The following is a 27,793-nucleotide window of genomic DNA, read 5'->3' as shown; positions in this document are numbered from 1 at the left end:
GTCAATCTACCATAACAGCTATGTCCATGAGCATTTCTCTGAGAACCTAATTAAGTGCTGACCGTGTTTTGATAACTGACTTCCGGAAGTATTTGTTATATTGTTGCACTGAATTAAAAGCTGCCTTCCTTTGTATTATCAAGTTAATTATGTCTTTTGAATCAAATAAAGGAGGTGGAATAAAAGAAAAGTTAAAAGGCACAAAAATCCTACAAACTTAAAATCTAGCGGCCCCAGTTGTATGTCATCTGAACTCACTTCATTTGATCAATCGAACACTTACAAATGTTATTGTATATTTAACATAAACTACCTTAAATTAACCAACTCTTTCATAACTGTGATAAAAGTTAAGGCAGCCAAGTGAAATGAATACTTCGTAAAATAAAGAGCTCGATTTCACAGATATGGACCATTGTGGGCAAGCGAGTTTCAGAGACTTTTTGAACTGGCACTTGGAGATATCCTCAAGGATAAGAAATTTCATTATTACTTCCAATGAAATCATGACATCAATATTGTACTAACTGAACAATACAAAAATTGAGTTTCAATGTAGACGACTGTCTCACAAAATAAATGTTGTGTGTTTTTGAAAAAAAGGAATCTTGTTTAGTGATGTATCAACAGTTAGTCTAGTTCCCTGCTATGTGGCCTTCCGATTTGGCAGTATAATATTAAACACCACTACGGGAACCAGACTCATAAAGAAAACAAAAAGCAGTGACGTAATACACAGATTTTTAGTGTACACGTGATGGTTGTTAAAATCACTTGGAATGATCTTTCATATGTTGGACATTTTGAAAATAAATATTATTTACACAATAATGAACAACTTTATTAGTAAAAGCGCGATATTAAAAATAATTTCCAACCTGATTGAAAAATGAGGATTCAGTAAATAAGCAGCCCAGTTCCCTAGTGCTGCACATCCCCCCCCCCCCCCATATCAAAGCAAAAATTTTTCCACTTTGGAGGTCCCTCGGTAACTCGTGCCTCACTTATAGTGAAGTCTATGTATGTGGACCCCATTGTGTGCAAGTTATCGAGGGAGAGGTGTATACAGACTTTTCCATCAAGTATTCGTCTATCTGTGCATCACACATGCCCATGTGCTCATGGACTTGAAAGCCAAGAGTTTAATGTAGAATTTTTCTGTTGCACTTTGCTTTACACTCTTTAATTTTAGATCTTCAAGAGATGATGGGATGAAGCTTACCATATATACACCTTTACAAGTCTATTCAAATTGCAAAAAATAAAGATTTTTATCTGCCATAGCATAATACGCCTGCAGATCAAGGTGTTTTTGTGTGTTCTACTAATTACTCCTAACAAACTGCACATGCCCAGATTTGCTGGCACATTATGTGATGGAGATTTGGGTCTATGCAGGTTTGCAGTAGGACCCCTCTTATAAGTGAGTATATATGGTAGTATTGCTCAATATCATCACTAAAATGTGTCATACCACATAGGGGGTCCTATCATGAAGGTCAGGGTCAATGAACAATAGTTTAGGTTTCAGTCGCATTGAAGTTGCTTTTTCTGTGGATGTGTAAAGGAAGTCACGTAGGATTAGCTCTTTCATCATAGGGAGGAAGAAAAAAAGATAGACTTTAATCTTATTTTTTTAAAATGGATCAATGATTTTTGTCTCCTGGCCCGTCTTGTACAAAATGTTGAACTTGTCCCAATGTTGCAAAGGTCAGCTTGTTTTTGACAGAAGTGACTTAACTCTTACAAGAAGAAGACTAAAATCAGGATAAGAGATCCTAACCTAGTACTAGCAGGTTTTTTATTACATAAAAAATCCAAAATTTATTTTTTCAAGGCAAAATCTTTGTAAAGTAAATTAAAATGTAAATTGCTTGACATCATTTGAAAGCTTATTTTTTGCTTTCTACTGCCAGTACCTCATATTTAGGTTTGTGGTAAACAGATGTGATGGCCTGCAGAAGATGACTTCCAGCCCATGTCATGTAGAGTGATGACTAAGATTGATTGTATTAAATGATAAAGTAATCCAGTGGTTCCTCACTTTTAAAGCCCTTCATTATACCTTGCATCTTTTAATAATGTGCATATGAATCCCATTAAATAGGTCAACTTTGGTTGATTAATCCTACTTCAATTATTTCACTATTGTTTTTGATTCACGAGAACCAATATTAATGAGATTTCATTCCATAATTTTCTTGTATCATGAAATACTCCCTTTTTAAGAACTGTATTGCTTTATATGGGTGTATCCTTTCAGAAACATCTCTCCTAAAGTTCCATAACATGTAAAACAGGTCTCTTTCATGAACAGTTTTATAAAGAAGACTGTTTATATGTAAATGTGTGTGTGTGTGTATGTGTATGTATGTGTGTATATATATATATATATATATATATATATATATATATATATATATATATATATATATATATATATATATAGTTACATGAAGCAGAATTGTACATATAAACTATCCATTCAAATTTGTTTAAAGCCTCAAAAGTTTGTAACATCCAGTCATAGATATGTAGATGATGTCATCAAATTCAGTTCAGTTTTTTCATTATAATATTATTGTTTGCAATTTTCATGGGACCCTATTTTTTCTGCATAATTTTTGGTGTGTTTTATTGTAGGACATTGCCAATGCATGGAAAGGCCTTGAAACTGCAGAGAAAGGATTTGAAGAATGGTTGCTTTCAGAATTGCAAAGGTATTTATCAGGTTTTGTAGTAGTTGGTTTTAATGTATTGACAAGTAAATGAAGCCATTGTTTGTTTTGTACATCTCAAGACCTATTAACGTGTCTGAAAGACCACAATGGCTGTACCTGCTCATCTTTAAAACTTGACTTTTGTTTCGAAACTGTTTTAGTAATTAAAAGCCAGCACTGGAGTTTCTTAGAAGTTTAATAGAGATAATAACAAAGTTTGGAAGGGTCAGAATTCCATATATTAAATCCTTCTCATTGGCTCATCTCATTTTGTCAGACTCTTGTCTTCCCACTTATCTTTGGCTAGCACTGAAATTGGTAATTGGTTGATTTGAATCTGTTATGCCATTCTTGATAAAAGCCACCTGTGGCAGAGGGATCAGTTCAGCTTTTTAAATACACTGTTTTGCATGATGTCAACTCCCTTTTCGTTTATGTTCTTGTTTGATTCTTACATCGTTCTCCCCCTGCGGGTCCGGGATTGTAGAATTGGCCCGACGTGCCTCGCTACGTGTCGTAAAAGGCGACTAAGTAGAGGCAACCTGTTTGCCATGGGTTGCATCCCGTGTCGGGGGAGGAAAGGATCCTGGTAGTTGAGCAGAGGCTTTCCATGCAATACGCTACTTTGGCCTCTACTTCTCTTAGACGGGTGGTCGGGATGGGCCTGGTTCCGACAAATCGGCTGGTCACACCGAGCCCTAGGAAGTCTTTATTTACTCTATAACCTTCTTTATCTGTCTCCTTGTATCTGTCTTGATACCACCGTTGCCCCTATATTCTATTCCTTTATCTTTCCCTTTTCCAAGTATTAGAAGACTTCCTAGAAGGCGGTGGCTTAACGGGTCAATCGGGGGGATAATTTTACCGACCTTAGAAATTGGCGACTTCAGGGTCAATCAAAGGTAATTTTATCAACTGAGTATGGCATCTGTGTATTCCTGGCACTTGAAAAGTGTCCCCTTGTTAGGCTCCTTGGTGGGTGGGGAGCACGGGTGCTGAATTTTTATTCAAGCCATCATGGATAATTCAAAAAAAAAAACATAAACGTACCAAAACTGGATCAGAGTCGGATGATGAGCCATGTAGTGTGGAATCCTTTCCTCGCTTCATGGTCATCCAATCGAAAGACGAGGCTAAACAACTTGCTGCACTATCGCCATTTATAGTCGAAAAGTCTATACTTGGATTAGTCGGCAAGCCGAAAAGTGTCAAAAAACTAAAATCAGGTGGCCTACTTGTAGAGTGTGAGCGCAAAGCACATACTGAAAATATCCTAAAAATAAAGACCTTTCACGATATTCCAGTAACCTGCTTCGCCCACTCTACACTTAATACATCAAAAGGCGTCATTCGTTGCCATGACCTTGCTGGAGTCGGCGACAAGGAAATCGTCGAGGGCATGAAAAATGAAGGTGTCACTGCAGTCCGCAGAATTTGTATCAAACGAAACAACAACCTGCAGGACACCAACACTATTATACTCATCTTCAATAAGCCAACTGTACCTAAAGTGGTCAGAGTTGGCTTCCTACATGTTGAGGTTGAGGTATACATACCAAATCCCCTCCGATGTTACAAATGCCAAAAATACGGTCATCATGAAGACAGATGCTCTAGAAGTCAAATCTGTGGCCAATGCGGCGACCCCTCCCATCGGGAATCAGAGTGCAAAGCTACTCCGCATTGTGTCAACTGCAGCAAGGAACACCATGCTAGTTCAAAGGAATGCAACACATGGAAACAAGAGAAGGAAATCCAGAGGGTGAAATACACATCCAACATCCCCTATCCAGAGGCCAGGAAGCTTGTTCAAGCTAGATCACTCCCTGGCCCATCCTTCTCAACTGTAGTGAAAAGCAGCCAAAAAGCAATGAGAGACGCCCAAACTCAAACAAACCCAACTGAATCCCATTCCAACTCGAACATCCAGCACTACAAACCCCAGAAAAGCTCAACATCGACGCAAACAACACTCAACAATACTCCACCACCAAGATCACCAAATAGCAAGAAAAAATCACAAACAAATAGACAGCAAAAGGGGTCTGATGACCCCATCAAGCTGCACAATAGGTTTGGAGACTTAGAGGACATGGATGCAGAAGAATCTGCTCCATGTCCTCAAGGTAGCTCCAGACCTAACAACAAAAAATTCACCCCCGTACTTCCTCCAGAGAAATAACCAGATTGCCTCCGTGAAAGGTCTAACCTAGGTCCAGAATACTCAATATAAACTTATAATGAAGAACACCATCATACAATGGAACTGTAGAGGACTTAAAGCCAACTACCATGATATTCTTCTGCTCTTAAATGAACATGATCCTGTAGTACTATGTCTTCAGGAAACATTTTTGAAAAATACAGATAACATCACACTTAAAAACTACTCCCTGTTTAACAACTATTCTCAAAATGCTGACAGGGCCTCAGGAGGAGTCTCTGTTATTGTGAACAACAGAGCCCCTTATAGCGTCATCCCTTTAAACACAAATTTACAAGCCATTGCTGTAAGCGTCACTCTTCATCGAGTGATTACATTTTGCTCTATTTACTTACCACCAAACACTAACCTAGCTCCAAACGAATTAGACACCCTTGTTCAACAACTACCCGCTCCATTTATTTTACTCGGGGATTTTAATGCCCATAACATTTTATGGGGATCAAATCATATAAATGACAGAGGTCACAAAGTTGAAGACTTTATTTCTAGACACAATATAACACCAAAACACCAACATATTTACACCCAGGCATGGGTACATACACATGCATCGATTTGACAATTTGTTCTCCTTTGCTGCTTTTGGACTATGAATGGAAGGTCGCTGATGACCTTCACAGCAGCGATCACTTCCCAATCATCCTTGTAAATCTTAACTCTACAGTTGATGAAGTAATTCCACAATGGAATTTAAAGAAGGCCGACTGGGTCAAGTTTGAAACACTCTGTAAAACTAGGATGAATCAGGATACAGTTTTCAATGTTGACGACCCCATTCAGCATTTTACATCTATTTTAAAAGAGATTGCAGAAAAATCCGTTCCCAAGTCCTCGCTGTATTGTAAAAGAACCCAAAAACCTTGGGTCACTAAGGAATGTAAGGAAGCCATTAGACTACGCTGAGAAGCATTAAAAAAATTTAATAATCATCCGACGCCCGAAAACTTAAATATATATCGCATTGTCCGGGCCAAAACTCGCCGCACAATCAAAGAAAGTAAAAGAGCATCATGGAAGAAATATGTTTCTTCTTTAAACTCTCGTTCCTCTGTTAAGAAAGTTTGGGACACTATACACAAAATAAACGGAAAGAGAAAACAAAACCCTCTCAGACATCTGACACTGAACAATAACAACGTTAGTTCAAAACGTGACATTGCAAATACTCTTGCTGACAGTTTCTCGAAAAATTCATCATCATCTAATTATTCAGAAGCCTTCCGAAAACTTAAAACTCAAAAAGAAAAGTCACGTTTAAAATTCACATCCAACAACTCGGAAAGTTATAATCAATTGTTCTCACTACCGGAGCTTAAGGAGGCTTTAGATAAGGCCCATGATACATCCGCTGGGCCTGACAAAATACATTACCAGTTTTTGAAACGCCTTCCAGAGTCATCATTAACATCTCTTTTGAAACTCTTCAATGATTCATGGATTACTGGTAATGTACCAAAAATCTGGAAAGAAGCAACTGTAATACCAGTCCCCAAACCCGGTAAAGATAGCGAAGACCCCAACAGCTATCGACCAATTGCACTCACAAGCTGTGTGTGCAAAACAATGGAACGAATGATCAATTCTTGGCTTGTCTGGTATTTGGAAACTAACAATTTAATTTCTCCTTTTCAAAGTGGCTTTTGATATGGCCGGAGCACCAATGATCATCTGGTTAGACTGGAAACATTTATTCGCGATGCATTTATTAAGAAAGAACATTTAGTAGCGGTTTTCTTTGATTTAGAAAAGGCCAATGACATGACATGGAAGTACGGGATACTAAATGACCTGAACGATCTAGGTCTAAAAGGCCGTCTGCCCTCTTTCATATCCAACTTTCTGTCCAACAGAGAATTCAAAGTACGATTGGGCTCTACCCTCTCAGATATGCACAAGCAAGAGATGGGTGTGCCGCAGGGCAGTATTTTATCTGTGACGCTCTTTAACATCAAAATTAATAGCATCACCAAGTGTTTGACTCCTGGTGTGGATTGCTCATTATACGTTGATGATTTTCTAATGTTATCGATCAAAGCACATGCATACAATTGAAAGACAACTGCAGCAAAATATAAACAAAATTCAAAATTGGGCCATTGCAAACGGTTTCAAATTCTCGAAATCAAAAACAGTATGCATGCATTTCTGTCAGTTACGAAAACATCACGATGAACCGAACCTCACGCTGGATGGGACACCTATTCCAGTTGTTGAGGAAACAAAATTTTTAGGTATAATCTTTGACAGAAAACTGACCTTTATTCCACACCTAAAGAATTTAAAAGTTAAATGCATAAAAGCACTTAACCTATTTAAAGTAGTAGTGCACACTGACTGGGGTGCTGATAGAAAAGTCATCCTAAATTTATACAGAACGTTTATTCGCTCGAAACTGGACTATGGTTGCGTTGTGTATGGTTCAGCCAGAAAATCGTATCTTAAAATGCTTGATCCAATTCATCATCAGGGAATAAGACTGGCTCTGGGAGCATTTAAAACATCCCCATGTGAAAGCCTTCTAGCTGAGGCGAATGAACCACCGTTATCACATCGCCACCGTTATCACATCGTAGAGAAATGCTTTCCGCACAGTATGCTCTCAAATTAAAATCAAACCCTCTGAATCCTGCTTTTTCGGCTGTTTTTCAACCCAAATACAAAACTTTATACGAAAATAAACCAAACGCCATACCTTCCTTTGGCATTAGAATATCATCCAGCCTTGACACTACAAATATAGATCTTTCTAAAATTCAGAAAACGTCGATCTCCGAAACACCACCCTGGCTAATTAAACAACCAAAAGTACGTTTTACGCTACACGATGGAAAAAATCCGAAACAAACCCTTCTATCTTCCACAACTCTTACCGTGAACTCCTCACCGAATTTAAAAACTACACCAGAATTTACACTGATGGATCAAAGGATGAGGAAAAGGCTGCTGCAGCCTTTGTGGAAATCACACAACGCAAGTTCGCTTACCAAATGGAGCATCAATTTTTACAGCCGAAATCGGAGCAATAGACCTTGCTCTGCAACATATAGAAAAGAAACATATTTTAAACAGTATCATCTTCTCCGACTCGCTATCAGTACTCCCGTCACTACATAATAGAAAACTGGAGAACCCATTATTGAAAAGCATACTCGTCAAAAATACCGAGCTGAGTGTCTCGCACAATATAATACACTGTTGGTTACCTAGCCACATTGGTATTAAAGGTAATGAAAAAGCAGATCACGCTGCTAAAATGGCCCTTACTGAAGAACCATCTGATTTTAAAATACCGTATACTGATTTTAAACCTTGTATCAGAAAGTTCTTACGTCAGAAGTGGCAGGCATCATGGAATGATGCTGTAAATAACAAACTTCATGCAATCAAGCCAACTCTAGAAGAATGGACTTCTTCCTACAGAACCATTCGTAGGGAGGAGATAGTCATTGCAAGAATCCGAATTGGTCATACTCATATCACCCACTCCCACATACTAAAAGGTGAAGACCCACCAGAGTGCGTTTCTTGTAATGAACCATTCACTGTCAAGCACTTTATGATAGAGTGCTTTGACCTGCAACCTACGCACGATCATTATTACATTGTGCATGACATGAAAGAACTTTTTGATACTATAAACATCACTCATATTATAGAGTTCCTGAAAGCCGTAAATATTTATTCTAAACTCTGACTTTTATGCTATCACCTTGTGCAGTTTTATGCTATCACCTTGTGCAGTTTTATGCGATATATATACCGTCCCATTTTAATACCTTTTCATACTTTTTCATTAACATAGAACATTTACATCTCCCATTGATCGGGAAGCTTTATTTTGCACCGTTACCATCTTACCATTTTTAATTTCAACCATTTGTTCTTTTATATCGCTGGTCGATATAGGACCTTTTATAACATTTAAAAGATTATACAAATAACACTTTGTTTGGCGCTAAATAGCCTAACAGTGCTGATGCGCCGTTAAAAATCAATCAATCAATTAATCAATCTTACATCGTTCAGTTTAGTCCATCTCTTTGCATTAAATAATGGGGTTATTGTATGGTTCATGTGCAGGTTAAACGAGCATTGAAAAGTTATCCCATTCATCAATAGCTCCTTTTTGATGGTTCTGTATTAAAATATTTCTTCACCATACTAAACCACCACATGTAAATAGAAATCATTGTGACCTACTTTTTAACATGACTGTTTTGATGTTGAATGACTAAGTGCATATGGAAGGTTTGATTTTCTAGCATAGCTATGAATTCTCAGTATCATGATGGAACATGCATCACTCTTTCAGATTTGGCAGCATGTTAGGATTAAGATAGTTTTTTCAACATCTGCTACCAAAATCACCATACTTGACCATCATTGTCATATTTGTATGCAAAATGGACATCATTGTAATGAAAGCATTTTGTCCTCCAGATTAGAACGACTGGATCACTTGGCTCAGAAATTCCGCCACCGCTGTGAGATCCATGAAGAGTGGGCTGAGGGCAAAGAGGAGATGCTTCAAAGTAAAGATTTCAAGAGCAGTAGTCTGAATGAATTGAAGGTATATTTTTGTTGTATAATATTCTATATAAATTCATGTGTATTTCAAGTCCAACTGCAAAATGCGCAATCTCTGATCTGCCATTGCAATATGCATCTGTTGATCTGGCTCTGCATTTTTTTGGGAGAAATCAGTGTAACGAAAAACACAGACCCTCATTTACCAGTACATTGTTTAGTGGCAATTCATGTTTTTATTGTTTGCAATTGGACTTTTCTTATTAGTAAGTATATACAGTACGATTAAAGTCTGGTTTCCTTTACATCAGCTACATAGATATGTCATTCCTATGTACTAAAATCTTAGTTTGAGAATTTCCTAGACAACCATTGATCAAGACGGGTTATTGTTTGCCAGGGATTCCGTATAGATTACATGTTACTTTGTTTCTACCATTTGAAGATGCACTTTATTTGCAACTAGGGAGTGTAGAATTGTCTGCTTACTATGTTCGTTTAAATACTGTTTAGTCAAATAATGTATTTGTATAAATCCATGATAAAAATTATATATTTTAGTTCATCGCAAGTTGCCATCACTTTATTATCAGGTGTATTAAACATTTTTGGTATAACAGTTTGTTTCTGATTAATTAGTTTGAACTGTAGATCTTGTGACATGTGTTACACCTTCATATATGGTTCTATTTTTTTTGGTTTATTTGCACATGAAGATGCTAATGTAATTTCATGCAAATGAAATCTGAGGTAAAACAAGCATGCAAAATACTATAGCTCGTTTCTCATAGCATCACACTTAGTAAATTTTCAGGTCAGTATCATTAAGTGTAGCTAAAAGTACCTAATTCATTTCAAATGAAGTATTTATAAATTACAAATAAGAAAAATTTGATATGCTGTGTGATACAAAATATAGGAATTCAGATGAATTGGAATATAACTTTTAGACCTGTTTGATAAATAATCTATTAACTATTTTTGGTTGTTTAACCAATATCAATAACAAGGGTTGAAGCTACTTCACAGTATTTAGTACAGACAGTTTTGATTGGGATTTTAAAACCATCAGATTTATCTCCCATGACAAATGTCGGCCATATTGTAGATTTATCTCGTGCTGTCAGTAGATATTATTCTTACACTATATACATATTATTCACTAGTCATTTGAAATTGGTTTATTTTTCTCTGTATAATGATGGCAGGACCAATTCTTCAGTTTCTGAGATTTGATGCATGCATAGGTCATCAGGAATATTTAATTATTCTATCCTTTTATAGTAGCAAAGAGCACATATTTAAGTTTACACATTGAGATGCACACCCCTGTTGTCATTACCTCGTCTGTGTAATAAGCATAACTCTGCAATCATTGCTTGTAATTGGATACTATTTGTTAGGTGAATTGCACATTGCATTTAGATATATTTCAGAGTTTTGTCTTTCCAGATCAAGTTTTCCATCCATATTACGTTTCCACTATAGCAGATACTTGCAGCCATCATAACTCTTGAAACATTCAGCATGTTTTGGTGCAGTTTGATGTATATTGTCAAAAGATCTTCTTTTCCTTCGGTGTGCCTTATATTGGTATAGAAGAGCTATGACCTCCTGATTGCTAGTTCTTCCGACTTTGCGTTATGCAGGATGTCCATGGTTGATATTGGTTCTGCTTTCTGCAGGATAACCTCACCAAATTTGATGCATTTCAACCAGATTTGGCATGTTTCTTCAAACTGATGTGACCAGGAGTTTTATTTCCATAATTTCACAGTTTCATTTTCAGGAGTTATGACCCCTGATTCCCCATCCTCCTGACCATGGTTTTCTACAGTAGAACATTACTAAGCTTTGTTGGATTTTAACCAAATTTTGCATGAAGCATCAGACTGGTGAGACCATGAATGGGTTTAAATTCAAGTGTACAGTATTATCATTTAGAAGAGTTATGGCTCCTGACATAAGCTTGTCCAGTCTGTAAACTTTGTAATGGTTGGATAGATTTTCATCAAACTTTGTTCAAGTATATTGCCCTGCCTCAAGGTCAAAGTTTCAGCATAGCAAGATTTTATTCTTTGACATGTATACTTGTTTAAATTATAACCTTTGAACTACTGAATGTAATTGAAACTTTGCATAAATATATAGATCATGATTAAAGAGTGTGCCAAGTGCTGTAGCCTTGTCCACTGCCTGAGAGTCAAATCATGGCATAGAAAAATCTAATCCTTTGAGTTGATTCCATGTCGGAAATACCCATTTCAGATGTAATAAAACTTAGCCAGATATATATTGTGTTTAGTTCATGGCAGTGAGAAATCTAATTCTGAAACTTGTACAATTCTCCAGAGTACAGCTTTGAACCACTGAAGATATTGTAATGAAACTTTGCCCAGGTACATACCATAACCATAACCATATAGTGTCATGTACAATATACCCACCCTGTGTGTTAAGGTGAAGGGGATGATTGGCAAATGTAATTATAAGACTTCTATTCTTGTCTGGAATTTGTAATTTGAACCACTTAAGATATTTCAGCGTAGCTTTGCCCAGTTATGTCCTGTAGAGCTGGTGTGTCTCATACCATAGTCACATACCCTGCTTCAAGGTGAAGGTCACCACAAATGAATAGGTAACATTGACTTTGTTTGGAATACAACTTCTTAACCACTGAAGATATTTTAATGAAACCTGAAACAGTTACATGTCATGATTAGACAGTATATCACATACCAAAGCTATGCCATATCTCATGGTCAAGGTCATAGGAAATCTGACACTTTGCACTTCATTGTATACTACAGTTTCCAAGCTGATCACCAATATTCACCAAAGTCTTATTTATATCTAATGGATGCTATTTCTTTTCATATCTGATTTAAGGTGTGCGTCATGTGTGAATAATGTAGTTAGATTAGTAGCTAATGAAATTTGTTGACTGAATTAAGGGATGACACCTCTGAATTCTATTCTGAACATTTGAACGTTTAAACTTCGCATCTTGATTATGGCAAGGAATGGTTTATGTCAGATAGCTATTTTAACAAATCATTGCCTTCCTTCCAGACTTTGGTTAGATCGGAAAAATGTTGAAATGTATGACAAATGGTGGCATTGAAGCATCAAAGAATATCTCAGCGCTTTAGTGATTTAGTCAGTATCAGAGACATTTTAAATGGTAAGGAGAACTGCTCACATACATGACTGCATTACTGATGAGATGACATTATTTTTATTCAGGCCATTAAGAAGAAGCATGAAGCTTTTGAGAGTGATCTGGCAGCTCACCAAGACAGAGTGGAACAGATTGCAGCCATAGCACAGGAACTGAAGTATGAAAAAAAATTTTTGGTTGTGGGTTTTTTTCTGTTAGAAGTCTGTAATCTAACACTTTTATATGCATGTATACACACATTTTTTAGGTGGATGTTTGTGATATTATACAACTCCACCTACACCTTTAAAGATGCAGACTTGAGACCTTGTTATATGATGATGATGATGTGTAGAGTGCACGGTAGTTTTTGAATTTCAAGTTGCTGCCTTTACTGGGACTGGCAGCAATCACTGATGGCAGATATCTAGTTTGTAAGAGCAAAATTTTTGGATAGATGCAAAGTAACCATTTTTTTAAAATGTCTCCTGTGTCTGTGACTTGAATCCTTGTGTGGAATACAGTAAAACCTTCTGCCAACAAAAAGCGGTCTCAAGACAGGTGGTCTCATAGAAGATTTTGTAAAAACACCAATTTCCAAGGTTCAGTTTCAGAACAATTTCAAGAAAAATAACCACAATTATTGCACATATATTCTATTCTTTATTAATAGTTCTTACTAAAATATTGTATGCATTCATCTAAAAACAAACTTATATTGCAATAAAGATATACTTCTATCATTAAATATAAAGTTACATTTACATTTTAGCCTTTGAAATCATTTCTGAATTACTCATTTTCCTTTATAACGGCCTAAAGTTGTTTTACCAACATTTAAACCGCTTTTTGAGAGTGGTCTGCTCTTGTTCATTTCTTTCAGTTACAATAATTAGTTTCTCCAGCCTTAAAATTTGTCATTTTATCCATTGTTATTAAGGTTCTAGGTGTTAAAATTATTAGTGCTCAATTGTAATATCTAACGTAAAGACAGTCTTGACTGGGCCATGGGAAAATATGAAAAATCTATACCTGTGCATTGCATATCCAGAAACAGAACCATTTACTCTGAGACAAAAGTCAACAGCTTCATTCAAAGACGACATACAGGGATTAACTCTATAAGCAAAGTGTGTAACCCAGTCACACCAACTTAAATAGATGACGGCTTTGTGATTGGTATGTTATCACTTAACATTGGGGGGGGGAATACAACAAACATCACAAGTCTTGAACACTATCAGTCGAGTCCCGCAAATGATTCTCTCTTGCTGGTTTAATAAACAATGAACTTATTCACCCCTGGCAGTACAGATTAACTCTATAGACAAACAATTTGCGCGACCACTACATCAACTTTGGCACTACAATGGGAATTCGTGACATGTACATTAGCCTGTTTTATGGACTGTTGCATCTATCACCGGTAGCAACAATCCTTTATTTTTTAATAATCCTTTTATGTTTGTTTTTGATCAGAGCAATTATTACTTATCAAGTGGTTGTTGTAACAACTGATTACATAAAGGTCAGTGGTGTCTGTCCGTACTCGTGATATGGTCGTTGATAGGGATGCAGGGTCCTACAGTAGTGCCAGGAAGCAGGTTAAGTGCGGAAATAATTAGTCTGGTTCCCTGCTTTTTATGCTTCCTACGTTCCTCATGCCTAACCAGTAGTGAAGAACAAAACGGAGCATACGAAGCAGGGAATCAGACTAAGAAATAATCTACATATACTTTAGTCTGGTTTACGACAGAAACTATAAAACACTATAGGCAGAGATGAACAGATTCAGACATCGGTAGCCAGCCTATTGTTTTTTTTAAAAAAAATTCAATTTAGAACGGTATGAACATTCGTTTTTACGCTAATTAAATAAAGGTCAGTGGAGTTTATTCTTGTTTTTGTGATGCTATCGCTGATAGCGGTGTCAAAATGCATATTTTGCCAAGACATCACGTTCGCTGGTCGCATTCAGCTGGTGGTCGCTCATAACAGAGCATTTATATAATAAAATCGACCCGTGCATTACAGATGTGGTCAGAAATGACAGGTGATCGCTCATAGCAGAGATTGCTCTAAACAGTTTTTACTGTATAATTTTAAAACCACTTAAGATTTTTCATGAAACTTTAGTATATATCATTTATAGAGAGTGTGATGTGTACTATAGCCATGCTCCCAACCTTGAGGTCAAGGCTATAGCAAGGGAAAATGTAAGGTAATGGCATGGAAACATGTAAAGATACAAAATGACAGTTGGTATTTTGTTTGGTTTTGATTTATTCCCCAGACATATCTTTGTGGGTTGCATATTGTTACCCACATCCATCTTCTCAGGTCATATCCTGAATTCTTTTTGAAGAACTTGATTTGATTTTCACCATTTGTTTGGAGTTATAATCCTGTTTGCCTTCAAATTGCAACATAATTTCGTTTCACCCTATGTAATTTATGTCAGACTTAATGGATTCAAAGCTAATTTGATATAAATCTTAACATTAAGAAGATCTAGGTCAGATTTGGTTTTTATCCATAGCCAGCAAAATTTAATAAGAGTTATGGCCCCTGTTTGAATTTACCCTTCAATTGCATCACATTTTTAATTCAGCTCTAACTTTTGAAGGACATGTGGATTAAAGCTGCCTTTTGTATGAGAGTTTACATTTGGAAGACCTAGGTCAAGATCAGTTTTCAAAAATTTCCAACAAAATTTAAAGAAGTCATCCCTGACATAACCTTGACCTTCAGTGCATCAGATTATATTTCCATTCAGTAACATTTTTAGGACTTGATGGATTTAAACCAAATTTTGGAATTAAAACCATATTTACCAAGTGCAGTATGCTGCTCCGGTATCTTAGTGGTTAGAGCATCCGCCGTGGATGCAGGAGGTCGTGGGTTCGACATCCTGGCCGAGTCATACCAAAGACTTACAAAAATGGTACTAACAGCTTCCTTGCTTGGCACTCAGCATTAAGAGGTTAGTGTTAGGAATGGTCGGCCTGGTGTCAGGATAATGTGACTGGATGTTACATCATGCTACATGTCTGCGACATGATGCCCCAGTGCTAGACATCACTGTAAACTGCGACAAGGCAGACATCGTAGCAGTATGACTGAAAAATTGTTAAAGCTACGTTAAAAAATCCAAATTACACACACTCACACACACACCAAATGCAGTAACATAGATTAGGGTTGACACTAGGCTGAACTGAAGTCTTTGCACCATAAAATAGAGCCAGCTTTTAAGGCAAATTATTCATAACTAACCGCTTTTAGGTAAGACTTTTAAAAAAAAGATTATGCTTATCAGCTTATTATCTAATTGTGATTGATGCTATTTGTTTGTTTACATGATCAATAGAACATTTTTTCTTGGTCATTTTAATTAAATTCCTGGGCTTTATTAAACAGGCAGGTGGCCTTGCTTTTGATGCTTTGGCGATGGAGACTGACCAAACACTGTTCTTAAAAGGAAAAGGCTTTTTCACTTAATTGATCCTCAGTGGAGAAAAGTCAGAAGTCATTACATATTTAAGTAACCATAACTATTATTTGTCTTCACTTGCATGTTGTGACGCCAAAATTGACCAGCTAAATGTCAGAGAATTAAACTATTGTTACATGACAAAATTAGTTTGATCATTGAATATGAATCTGTACCAAAATATACATTGAAGAATCTAAAGGAACAGTGTGGCATAAGAATGTAAAGAAAACAATTCTTTAAAAATAAATATGAAAACAGTGATGTAAACAATCATTGTTTCAGCAATGCCTACAAAGCTGATAAACATAATGATCCTGTGTGACAGAGATTTAGCCAAGCTAGGACCAAAAATATTCCAATATCTGTAAAATCTCTCTCTTGCTCTGGTCATATAAGAAAAAGACAATTTCACATCTGTGAAATCCTCTGTAAACCAAAATCTCTCGAGAACAAATATTTTTAGGACCCAAAGGTTTCACTTTGATGACTTTCACTGCATATATACACACACACACAAAATGACATGGAAAGTGATGTGATGCATGCTGTCAGATTTAAAAATTGGTATGTAGTCGTGAATCAATAGACACCAAATTCCAGAGGTGTTTATTGATGAGGGGAATATTTTTAATTCAGTTATAGAAATCATTCAGATAATTATATTCTTATCCCTTATTTTGCAGTGCCCTAGACTACCATGATGTTGCTGCAGTCAATGCAAGGTGCCAGGTTAGTTGAGAGAAAAAGAAACTTGTGGGTTTATTGCATTTTTTTTCTTCAGCACATGATAGGATATACTTGGAGACCAATGTATACTTGGTGGAGGAAGAACCATTGACCCAACAGAAGCTACTGGCAGGTTTTCTCACATGTCCACAGTGGCAGAGCTTGATACCTGACAGTTACCTATATTTAAAATTAAATGTAAACAAATATTAATACTGTCCATCAATTGGTCAATCTGTATGATATTCATTACAGTGGAAAATTTGTAATTTGTCATCATTAAAGTAGTGAAAGATAACTTTGAAAAATTACCACCTAAGGTAAAAGGATGCAAGCATCATCTGGTAATCAATAGGATGTGACTATTCAGAAAAATAAAAAATAATATCTTCTTCTTGTGAAAGTCAGACCCTGATTAAATCCGGCATTATCATGCACTATTTATATTGTGACCTTCACCCTTAACAATTTTTTTTAATTAAAGTGGCTGATTTTGTTATTTCCTCAGTTAAGACAGATATAAATATTTTAATAATTATTAGTTTTAGAAATGAATGATTCAAAAGAACAAGTCCTCACCTGGATGTATAAAAATGCAAAGAAAGTGTAAATTCACGAAGTTTTGTTGGAAATGCAATTTCACTTTTTTCAGGTTAAAATGAATATCTTGACTTGTTTGGTGTGGATTTGGTATAATGGTACTAAAATGTAGTTTCGTTAAATGGTTGAATGACAATGAATTGTAAATGGAATTTTGTTATCATTAGAAATATCAACACTTTTTTTCTTCTTTCAGCGCATTTGTGACCAGTGGGATAAGCTAGGAACATTAACTGCAAAACGTAGACAAGCTTTAGATGTAAGTAAAGATAAATTGGAAAATTACAGTTTTTTATTGTCAATTTTCATAATCCCAAAAGAAATGCGTGATCATTAGAGATGGTTAATTGGTCTTCAACTTGTATATTTGCGATTTTATTACAACTACATATAGGGCATAAACAAATTAAGTGGTAATCCTGCCATTTGAACACAGTGAAAACACATTGTAGTCTAATAAATGATAACCCTTTAGAAATACTCAAAAGAAAAAATGTGTGTTGGAAATTGATTAAAAGCAGTTATCTGTTGTAAATATTATCTTTAGTTTGTGAAGATAAAAATAGTAATTAGCATAAGAGTTCAGCTGCTGGATTTTGAAAAAAATATTTGTTTAAAAGTTCTTAGATTGTTGTGCATCACTGTTAGTTATTTGCATTTATAACCACAATTTTTTATCTACTTGTATGATGCTTTTTTCAGGAGGCTGAGAGAATTTTAGAAAAAATTGACACTCTTCATCTTGACTATGCTAAAAGGGCAGCTGTAAGTATGATTTATCAGTTGAATGTACTTGCATAATAATGATTACCATAAGAACAATAGTAGTATCAGCTGCAATGTAGATCTTATTGTAGTAATAATAATAGGAATAATATTAGTAATAATAAAAAATAATTAATAATCACAATTACAATAATAATTAATAACAATAAAACTTGCTTGAAATTTATTTGTTTGATAATATATATAGATTGCAAAAATACATGTTGGCAAATTTGGCAAGTTGAATTAAATATATTGCAACAAAACGCATTCACTGGAATATGAATATTTATTGTATGATATTGAGGCAGAAAACATGGTTATGGTTAAAAAAAATGTACAAAATATTTATTGCCATTAGTTATACTTTTTTTTAATCAGGTGAGAGTAATAATTAGTAGATGTAGAGATGTGTATTGAATGAAAAATGCTGTGTGTGCGTGCATGCATTTTTTAAAAAGCCCAATATGTGAGAGGTCTAGTCTGCCTGCATGTCTGTTCATCACAGTTTGGTTAAGTTTTGCATTGACCTTGTTAGTATTGATAAGTTGTCATATTTTGTGGGATTTCTATTTCAGCCTTTCAATAACTGGTTGGATGGTGCTAAGGAAGATCTTATGGACATGTTTATTGTTCACAGTACAGAGGAAATTCAGGTAAATTTAATTATTAGAACTTAAGGACATGTTTATTTTTCACAGTACAGAGGAAATTCAGGTGAATTTATTTATTAGAACTTATGGACATGTTTATTTTTCACAGTACAGAGGAAATTCAGGTGAATTTATTTATTAGAACTTATGGCCATGTTTGTTTTTAACAGAGGAAATTCAGGTGAATTTATTTATTAGATCTTATAGACATGTTTATTGTTCACAGTACAGAGGAAATTCAGGTGAATTTATTTATTAGAACTTATGGACATGTTCATTGTTCACAGTACAGAGGAAATTCAGGTGAATTTATTTATTAGAACTTACAGACATGTTTATTTTTCACAGTACAGAGGAAATTCAGGTGAATTTATTTATTAGAACTTATGGACATGTTCACAGTTCACAGTACAGAGGAAATTCAGGTGAATTTATTTATTAGATTTTCTTCAGGTCCTTTGTTAGACTTTTTAAAAAAGAGTGAAATATCAGCTGTAGCATGCCATATTGGTAGTTCAGGCTGTTAGAGGAAAATAAGATGTCAAAACAGATTTCTGATTAGTCAGCTGAGCATGAAAGCTTCAATAAAATTGGTGAATTACATTGATAGTCATGAATGTCACATAACCTTTTTCAAGAGGTACCTTGGCACAAGGTCAAATTGACATGTTTAGTACCCTCTGCTTGTTGAAAGTCAAGTGTTCATTTCCTGTTGAATGAGGACTTGGTTAAAATTGTTTACTACACACCAAGGTTGCTGGTTTATATTAATTCTTACAGCAAATACTTTTAACACAAACGAGGCAAATTCAGCAGCAAAGTGCATGAAAACTATTTTGATTCTTTCATTCATGTACATCGTTAATTGATTTTTGGGAACAGAGAGACTAAGATTTAAAACTTAATTATGACATTTTTTTTAACTTCTGAGTATAACTGAGAAAAAATGTCCTGATTCTTCAAAGGTTAACAAATTTATTTGTGTGGATAAATTAAGAGGGCCACCTGTTGACAAATTTTAACAAAAATATTTTTAGGAATGTTTTTTCTTTTCTTGTGATTTACAGTAGTATTTTTAGTTTGTTTTTATGCAGCATTTTTATACCCTGTTGCATCTGAAAGGAGCATATAGTACTACCTTTGTCCATCCGTCCATTTATCTGTCCATCTCTTAGGCATTGGTAAGCCCTAGTCATGCAACTTTGTGTTAGATGGGTCTTGATCAGTACATCACTGTCCCTCCCAAGGTGGACACTGACATGTATTTCATGCTGCAGGGAGAGATGTGCAGCTTTGTATGTTAACACTATTTCACTAAAGTACATCATTGTAATCAAGATTTTATGCTTTAGTGACTTCATTTAAATTTTGTGTTTGGTCAGTTTCTCAGGCTATGTAGGCCAAAATTATGCAAATTTGTATGCAGATGTGTCTTGGCAAGTATAATACCATCTTTTCAAAAGTAGGTTACTGTGACCACACATTTCTGGTTTAAAACAATTTCTTGATTTCGTAGATTTTCAATTTTGTAATTAATATGACAACATATTGCTCCATTAAAATGATGTATTAGTGGTAATTACAGTGTACACTGTACAGACTTTACAATCGGGACATGTTTAAGTCCTCTTCAGCAATTTTGCGGAAATGATTTTGCACTGAATTTTTTTGGGATAATTTTGTACTGTACTCTCATGTTAAAGGGTTCCTTTAGCTCACCTGGTAGATAGCTTATTGTATGATACTACATGCATTGTTGTTCTGTGTCCATCTATCAACAATTGCTTGTTATGACTTTGAAAGTCCATATTGCTGATCTGATTTTAATAAAGCATGAATTATGTATTTATATCACCAGAATCTTGCACCAGTTTGATAATGAGCAAGACCGATACATATTAATGTAGTGATTTTGCATGGAATTTACAGAGCTTGTTACCCCTCTTGAAGTCGTATTTCTTAGCCAGATTTGCTCAGATTTTCATTGTGCATTTATAACATCAGATCTTAGATGGTATTGATAAGAAAGATCTGCATATAATGAGATAATCTTGTATCTGGTTATTCAAACTTGCCTCCATTCTGGAGGCTTATTTCAGATCTGTTTTTGATCAGACTCAAAATATATGCTTATTTCAGCAAGATCTAACATGAATTCATTGATGTCAAGATCCATGCATATTAATGAGGTGATCTTGCATTTGATTGGCTGAGCTTGCTACCCCACTGGAAGCTATATATTTTTTCCCAATCTTGATCAGACTTAAAATGTTTTAGCTCACATTATCAAGATGTTCATTTTGTTCGATAATGATCAAGATCCGTCCATATTAATGAGGGAATCATGCTTCTGTTTGGCAGAGCTTGTTGACTCTCTGAAAGCCTTTTTTGTGATCTGATTTTGATCAAATTTGGAATATATAATTCTGTCATCAAGATCTTGGAGGGTTTCATTAAAGAGCAGGATCTGTGCATACTAATGTGGTGATTTTGCGTTGAATTGATGGGGCTTTTTACCACTTTTGAAACCACATTTTATCGGTAGGGTTATTATCATCAGCATCTTGGATGATTTGATATGAGTAAGATAAGAGTTATGCCTTCAGCTTTAGAACTGATTTTTGTCAGGATATAATAATCTAGGTTATATTAACATTAAGTTTAGAAGACAGTTTACATATCATGTGTTCTTACATTGTTATATATTCCTGCTTACTGAAGTGGGCTGCTGTTAACTTATGTAAGCCAGGTGAATTATGTTGGGGTAACTTGGAGATCGTGTTCTGTATCAAAATGGCTTCATGATAAGAGTCATTTAACAATAACACTGTTTTAACCAATAACGAAAATTACACCAAAAAGATACATGAATGGTTTTAATTTTTGGGATTTATCCCTAATTCTTGATGTACATCTAGACATGCAAAGGATATACTTGTAAGAGTTGCTTTCCTTTGAATATATATTAATGTACCCTATTATGACACAGTAAACAGAATTATGTATTCCACCACAAATGACATTAAAAGATACATGCTTTTATGTAATTTTAAGTGTATTTTGAATTTTGTGAAAAATTTGCATGTTTCCTTAGGATCACTCTCTTCGCTGTTTACTGTATCTCTTTATCCACCCCAACAGGCTCTGGGTGATGCTCATGAGCAATTCAAGAACACCCTCCCAGAGGCTGATAAAGAGTTCAACGCAATCATAGGACTGGCCAATGAAGTGACACGGCTGTCCCAATCCATTGGTATCACTAAAGTAGAGAATCCCTACACAACAGTACACCCACAGGTATGATTTGTCTGAATAGAGTACAGTTAGGGATTTTATCAGTAGCTTTGCAATGAGTTCTAATTGCTTTGTGGATATTCTTAATCTTTGATTTTGACGCATGTAGATCTTTAGGAGGCAGTTTATTTGTTTTAATCTTAGTTTGGGAAGGTTGTTTGGTAATGCAGAAAATGATCATGAAGTTTTCTGGGTATAAAATAAGCCCTTTATTGCGTTGAGTGCTTACCATGCCATGGTATAAATAGTGCATGTAGTCTGTGACATTGCACTGACCAAGAGTTTTGACGCTCAGATTACTTAGCTTAAGGGTAAAATCTGCATGGTTTTCTACTAAGAAGTTGGGAAATGTTCTGGTAAATACAGTATTGGTTTTCTTTGATGCCCTAAATGGATGGAAAATCAAAGTTCTGCAGTTTCTAATTAATAAATAATAAATCTCAAATATCTAGCACTGTTGATGTGCTTCTGTATTCGAAAGAACTCTTTAAGATCTGTTATTCATAAATATATTGTAGAATGCTATGATATTCAATCTGTTGTTTTTGGAAAACATTTTGAAAAATGTATTTGTGTATAGCATCTGAAGATATTCAATGTTAAAGTGGCATTATTTAGCAAAGAACAATGAACAAGATTATGAAACTTTGTTTTGACAAAGTTCTTGTAGATGCAAAAGAGGGAAGTAGCTGTAAGTTATTTTATGAAACAGATCTTCCTTATTTATTATGAAGATATCCTTCAGTATAGACATTGTGTCTCAGTTGTTTTTTCTTACCAGACAGGTCTAGGTTTGAATCCAGGCAGGCTGGGTTGGCTGCCTTGATATTTCAGTGGGCAGTACACTTTACTGCAATATCCTTGGCACAATATAATCTTTCATTTGATGATCTGCCATTACATTAGTCAGTCACTCAACCCCTTCTTAAACATGAGACTTGTTGTACCATATATACTTGCTTGTCGATCCAACTACAAACAACATAGACCCAGATCTTCCGTCACATAATGCAGTGGCAAATTAGTCAGTGTTCTTTGTATACTGAGTATTTTTAATGAACTGCATAGACCTTGATTTGCCAGCACATTATGCGACATCAAGTCTGTGTCTGTGCAGTTTGCAGTTGGACCCGCTTTATAAGCAGGTAGGTACCTTGTAATAAATTATGGTGGCTTGAGTGGATATTACTTGACATCCCAAAATATATGGTAATGTGCCATTTCTTCATGTCATGTCACTTGTGCTGTAATTTGAAGATGACCTTGATGGAAACAGTCATTAAGAAGTAAAATTCAATGTTTATTCTCTAACATGTTGCCTAAATACTTTCAAGACTTCCTTTTTTTGTATGAGATTAAGTTGCCTGATGTCTTAATGTAAACAGACTATAAGTATGATAGGTTTGGCAAAAAGGTGTAATGGTAAATAAAACAATTTAATAACTGTTATATCTGTAATAGTGAAGTTAAACTTAGTAACAATTACTAGATGATGTTCTGCTTACTTTGCAAAGCTGTTGGTAGTTACTGCAGTGGAAGAAGATTGTGGGTGATAAGGTATTCCCTCACCCTAGTTAAACAGTTTTTGGTTAGAAATTGGTAATTTTTACAAGGCACCGTTGAATTCATCGTATTGTAATTTGCCATAGTAAGAGAGTGCTGAAGCCAAGTTAGATTTCCCTTGTCAGGCAAAATGAATTCCCCAGCAATTGTTTATTTAATTTGCTTGATGAGAAGGAACCTAACTTTCTTTGCTTGTTTTTCTGCCTTGCTTGCACTCCCTACATGCTGACTGCCAATACAGGAGGTTAGTATGGAATGGTGTAAGTTAATATTGGACAGTGGTCAATGTGGTGATGGATGAGAAACAGATAATTTTGTGTACGTGTGGATGTTTATGCAAGTCCACAGGCAACATACTTGTTCCAAAAAGTCTATCTTTAAAACAAATTAAACAAATTAAATTTTTTACATATAGTTCTTCATGATTTTACACTTTATGTAGAAGATACTGCCTGTATATTTCTATTTAGTGTCATGCAACTTTTCCTACATCATATAAAGTCTTTAGTCCTTTAAATGTAATTTAGGACAGTGTGTAGATGTAATTTAGGACAGTGTGTAGATGTAGATTCTGCCCTTTACACACTGGGATTGATGGAACGGATATATTGAAAACTGAGAAAAAGAATTGGAATGATAACTTTTTTGCTGCAGTTTTCTAACTTATGCCAGACCTATATATTGTGCAGTACAGACTTGATTATCCAAGATTGTTTGAGCTGAAAGTTGCTTGAATTATAAATAGTTTGGATAGTTAGAAATGTATAGCAAGGTCACCATAGGATGGAACATGCTGTCAGCTTTGATAAATTTGATAATTTGGATAAACAAGGTGTTGATAATCAAAGTACTACTACTATATCATTTCACCCTCCCGTTAAAAAAATTAGGTTAGGCATGCGAGACAGAGTGGATTATTTTTTTTAATGCAGTGTCAACTGTGCTTTGAAGGACAGCAAAGAATGATAAGATGAAAATAATACAGTTAACATTGGTGTTTTCTTAGGTAGGAGGAATTAGTCTAGTTACAAGCATTGATTCCTAAAGCATGTGTTGTCTCTCTTATCAATTGAGACAATCCAAGATGTACTGCTGTGGACTTGCATAGAGATAGCATCAGTAATAATGTAGGCTAACCTAGATGAATGTTGTTAATGTACATGTTTGGTTCTTTATTGTCACTCATTGCCTTGTTTTTGTCTTTTAACTTTCACTAAGATAATGGTCTCTCACTGTCTGTGTTTTAATAGTAGTTTTAGAAATTATTTGTGTGTATTATGTATTAAGTGCTGCCTGGTGATAAAGATTAGTGTTAAGGTGCTGTTGATTTGGCATTTAGCCTCCATGAAAAATGAGAAGGTTAGGTCAGATATCCAGAACCAATGCTATGAAGCAATTTAACACTTCAGAAATAATCTGATTGACAAACATTATTTTTATGTGCAGTTCTCTTCATCATTATAATTTGATAAAAGTTTGCTTGATCCAGCAGTATGAAGTTAATGAGTATTATGACCTGCATTGAAGAGTGGTGTTAAATATTGATGCTTTGAAGCCTGACATCAGACTTCATTAGATTTTTATTTTACTTGGAGCTTCTATACATAAATGGGAATAATACATATAAACACAAATTTTAGTTAGCATCCTATTTTTCCCAAGCCTCTAAGCTTCATTAAATACTGTACTGTATATGCTCATTTACGAGTCCAACTGCATAATGCGGTGGCACATCCAGATCTGTGCATTGTGTTAGGAGTAATTAATAGAGCAAATAATATAGACCCTGATCAGCAGGCACATTATGCTATAGCAGATCAGGATCTTTGCTATTTTGCAGTTTGGCTTGATTTGTGAGTATATAACAGTATATACTTGCTTATAAGTTGAATTCAGCCTATATCTGCCATTGCAGCCGATCTGGGTCTTCCACATCTTTGCAACAAAAGAGACTCCTTGTGACCTAAATTTCATCTTTTACCGACATGTTTAAGTTTCTGCATTTTGGTTGTAAGCGCAAGTTTTTAACATGATATGCTATGCTATTAGAATCATGAAACTTGGTGATTGGATACATCATGATCAGTTTTGCATTCTTTTGGCAGAAGAGGTCTCTGTGACCTATATTTTATGCTTCATCGATTTTGTTGCAGTTTTGTGTTAAAAGTTCATTCATTGGGTACAGTTTATGTTCAGACTGGAACTTCATAAGGTAATCACAGATTCACTCTGATGTGCTGGTACACCATTACTTGTGTTGTTTTTACCATTATTATTAAGTTAGCACACAAACTCACGAGACTGACATTTTACCATTATTGTTTATGCCATTAATACTTACATTTGTTTTCAAATCAAATCTAATGCAAAACTTAACAATAATGTCACTATCATATCTTCACATTTGCTGTTAACTAAATTGTGCATTACAGTGAAACCCTGCTACAACATGATGGTCATGGGGTCCACAAAGTGCCATCATGTTATATAACACATTGTGCAATATCCAGACAAGATTAGTTAACAGAAGAAAGAAAATATTGCTCGTGTTTGCACTTAACTTTACAGATTATAGGGGTGTCCTGAAACTACAGGCTTAAGTGATGCAGACAACAGTTTAATTGATAATACTAGATGAGATTACTGTAAAACAGCGTTCACATGTTTAATAGTTTTTCTATATAAAAGCAAGCATCGGTACATGTACATGTATTTTTTTTTTTTTACAATATTGGCAACTAAATGGCATAAATAGAGTATTGTGGTATCTCACTGTATTTGTGTGTATATATAACTTGAGCATTACAGTGACAAATGGCCTGTGTTTATCTGAGTGAATGGAACTGAAGCTGACAGCAGGGAGAGGTATGCAACTGACCAAAACTGCTCCTTGCAATTTGAGTGAGAAACTTGCTTCAGCAATGGCATTATTTGGTGCAAGAGTGTGTATGATGCTTGATTGACCAGGCACTTATGGTCTGTTGTGCTTCCATAAATAGGCAGGTAAATTGATTTATAAATTTGAGTGAGAAACTTTTTTACACCACAATATTGCTTGTTGCTTAGTTACATATGCCAGATAAACTACAAATATCCATTGGCTATTGTTTACCTTGGACACAGGTTGCACTGAAAAGCACAAAGAAGACTTAATGCTTTCATTGTTGGTTCAGTCAGAATTAACAACTTTTTTAAGATGCCAACATCTTTTTGAAAAAAAAGGCAAGATATTTTATTTTCTTCAAGAATACAACACATCTTGCCAGACTCTGGTTTATATTGGAACTAAAGGATTGTAGTAATTAAAGAAATTGGTGAAATTATTGTAAAATTGGGAAGGCACCCCATGACCATTCTATATATATATCCATGTTGTAATGAAGCATGTTATAGCAGGCTTTTTAAGGATCACATTGAAATTTCACTGGTATAACATTTATGTACATCTTCGTTTGAAATTTGATTAGATTGTACCAGTTACATTTATAATAATTTAGCAAAGTACATGGTATGAACATTTGGGTATTTGTGCAACAAAAGTACATGTACTTGAATTTTGCATTTTGTTTTTCTTTTAGGGACATGGTGTGGTAATTGACCATTAAAATAATTGTTTGGTGTTGTGCATTTTCATTTAATTTCACTACATACAGTACATATTGCTGACAAAAGATCAAACTTGTTCTAGTTTATTTTGTGAAATGGCTTTTGTCAAGCAGTATGAGTGTAGACGTGGAATATTGTTGTCTTTTTCTTCATTGCCACACATCTAAAATTGTTATTTAGAGATTTTGCTTATAACCAAGTCAGTTGCAAAATGTGCATCTGATAGCTTTGCCATGATGACGGGTTTCTGTTTCTTGTCCAGTTTCACCAGACAAACAGTAATTGTTTGATGTTTTTCTCAAAATAGCAACACAGCTGTTCCTTTTTGTACTGAGGTGAAGTATGTCCTTTAAGTGCAGTTTTTAGTTTACATTTTTACCAGTCCCCCCTCCCCAATGTTGGTTTATATAATGCAATGTCAACTGTTAACTCTTCATTTACTTCACTCACTTATGC

General features: G+C 35.2%; 1 protein-coding gene across 2 annotated transcripts in view; it reads left to right on the top strand.

The window, feature by feature from the left end:
- The window catches only part of LOC149804744 (alpha-actinin-like), a 151,257-nt gene that overhangs the window by 104,790 nt on the left and 18,674 nt on the right, over positions 1-27,793 (top strand). For both annotated transcript variants that reach the window (XM_089943802.1, XM_089943795.1), the window contains exons 10-17: positions 2,644-2,720; positions 9,388-9,517; positions 12,721-12,812; positions 16,814-16,859; positions 17,653-17,715; positions 18,159-18,221; positions 18,800-18,877; positions 22,016-22,171. In XM_089943802.1, the coding sequence (XP_089799928.1) occupies positions 2,644-2,720; positions 9,388-9,517; positions 12,721-12,812; positions 16,814-16,859; positions 17,653-17,715; positions 18,159-18,221; positions 18,800-18,877; positions 22,016-22,171 (705 nt within the window). The remainder of the gene's footprint in view (positions 1-2,643; positions 2,721-9,387; positions 9,518-12,720; positions 12,813-16,813; positions 16,860-17,652; positions 17,716-18,158; positions 18,222-18,799; positions 18,878-22,015; positions 22,172-27,793) is intronic.

The sequence above is a fragment of the Sinohyriopsis cumingii genome, chromosome 2 (genome assembly GCF_028554795.1).
Source record: "Sinohyriopsis cumingii isolate HCF-2022 chromosome 2, ASM2855479v2, whole genome shotgun sequence".
Taxonomy (NCBI): domain Eukaryota; kingdom Metazoa; phylum Mollusca; class Bivalvia; order Unionida; family Unionidae; genus Sinohyriopsis; species Sinohyriopsis cumingii.
The sequence above is the reverse complement of the archived record's forward strand: the minus strand, read 5'-3'. Positions and strand labels throughout refer to the sequence as shown.